General features: G+C 45.6%; 1 protein-coding gene across 1 annotated transcript in view; it reads left to right on the top strand.

The window, feature by feature from the left end:
* Positions 1-1,375, top strand: part of alg13 (ALG13 UDP-N-acetylglucosaminyltransferase subunit) — a 17,102-nt gene that overhangs the window by 11,791 nt on the left and 3,936 nt on the right. Inside the window, exons 17-19 of the mRNA XM_008301636.1 lie at positions 399-434; positions 826-881; positions 1,017-1,106. Of these exons, the coding sequence (XP_008299858.1) occupies positions 399-434; positions 826-881; positions 1,017-1,106 (182 nt within the window). The remainder of the gene's footprint in view (positions 1-398; positions 435-825; positions 882-1,016; positions 1,107-1,375) is intronic.

Genomic DNA, 1,375 nt, shown 5'->3' on the forward strand with positions numbered 1-1,375 from the left:
GTTAGAGGGTAGATGTAGAGTTAGAGGGTAGATGTAGAGTTAGAGGGTAGATGTAGAGTTAGAGGGTAGATGTAGAGTTAGAGGGTAGGATGTAAAGTGGCTCCACAAGCTCCAACAGATGGAGAAAATCCAACAGTATTCTTTTAACTCATTCCATAAATACACTACAACCTTGAAGGAAACACCATTAATATTTAATTACCAGCATCCTCAGATCAGTAAATATTACAGAAACCCCACCAGAGTTTACTCCACAGAAATAGATCTCAGTACAGCATCCTGTTCGTGTTTGTTCATATTCATACGATAGATCATGTTCAGTGTTGTTCAGTTCCATCAGACATGTTCCTGCAGATGCTTTTAGAACCTCTGATGTGACTCGTGTCTGTCTGTGGCAGCGGAGTACAGCGAGGAGTTCCTCTACAGCACCCAGGGTGAGTCATGTTCTCCTGCTTTCCACTGCAAGAACCTCCATCAGGAATGCTTTCAGGGAGATCAGAGTTCCTCCTCCAGGGTCGGTTCCTCTGACTGAAAACGTTCTTGAAAGAACTAAAAAAAAGTGTTAGCACCTTTGTTATTTCTAACAGAACAAACCTGTTGTTCTGTGTCCTACATAGAACACAGCTACATCCTGTAAGTGTTGCTCTGGTCTCCGAGTTCATGTTGAACCAGTTGAATGCTAAAATGAAAGTGGACAGAAAGGAACCATGAGAGGGTCGATCCTATAAATGTTCCTTAAAAGTTCCTGCTGCCCAGCATCACGCTGTTGATCATCAGAGCAGTCATGACGCAGACATTAGTGACGGTACATTCACCTCTTTTCAGATCAGAGCTACCAGACGTCAGGTGTTTACAGTGCTGCTGAGCCCTCCACCAATCAGGTAGCACACCTGTTCACACACTGTCAGCTGACCTACCTGTCAGCACTGAAACTGGACTTCATGGTTCCATCGTGTCGTAGATCTTACTGTCACTTCCACAGAAAGAAGCGTAAATGCTATCTTTATTTCTGAAAGGATGAACAGGACGGAGGCTCAGCTGCTTCTCCAGAGAGACCCGACATGAACACCTACAGCTACACACAACAGGTAAACACGCCTACAGGGGTCCGTTTCACGAAGCAGGTTTTGTCAAAACTCTGAGTCTGTTAACCCTGAAATGAAGGGAACTCAGAGTTTTCCGTTTCACAAAGGGAGGTACCTCCAACCAGAGACAGAGGCTACCGCTAGCCCGTTTCACAGAGAGAGTTAACTGAAGACCTCGGTCAGTTACGGTAATAACAGACTCTATGAACCTAACCTGGTCGGGACCTGGGGCCTGGAAGCAGGATCTGGGGTTAGCGAGGTATCTTCAGGGTAAATCCTGGGTCTTCAGT

The sequence above is a fragment of the Stegastes partitus genome, unplaced genomic scaffold (assembly GCF_000690725.1).
Source record: "Stegastes partitus isolate 25-593 unplaced genomic scaffold, Stegastes_partitus-1.0.2 Scaffold1693, whole genome shotgun sequence".
NCBI lineage: Eukaryota > Metazoa > Chordata > Actinopteri > Pomacentridae > Stegastes > Stegastes partitus.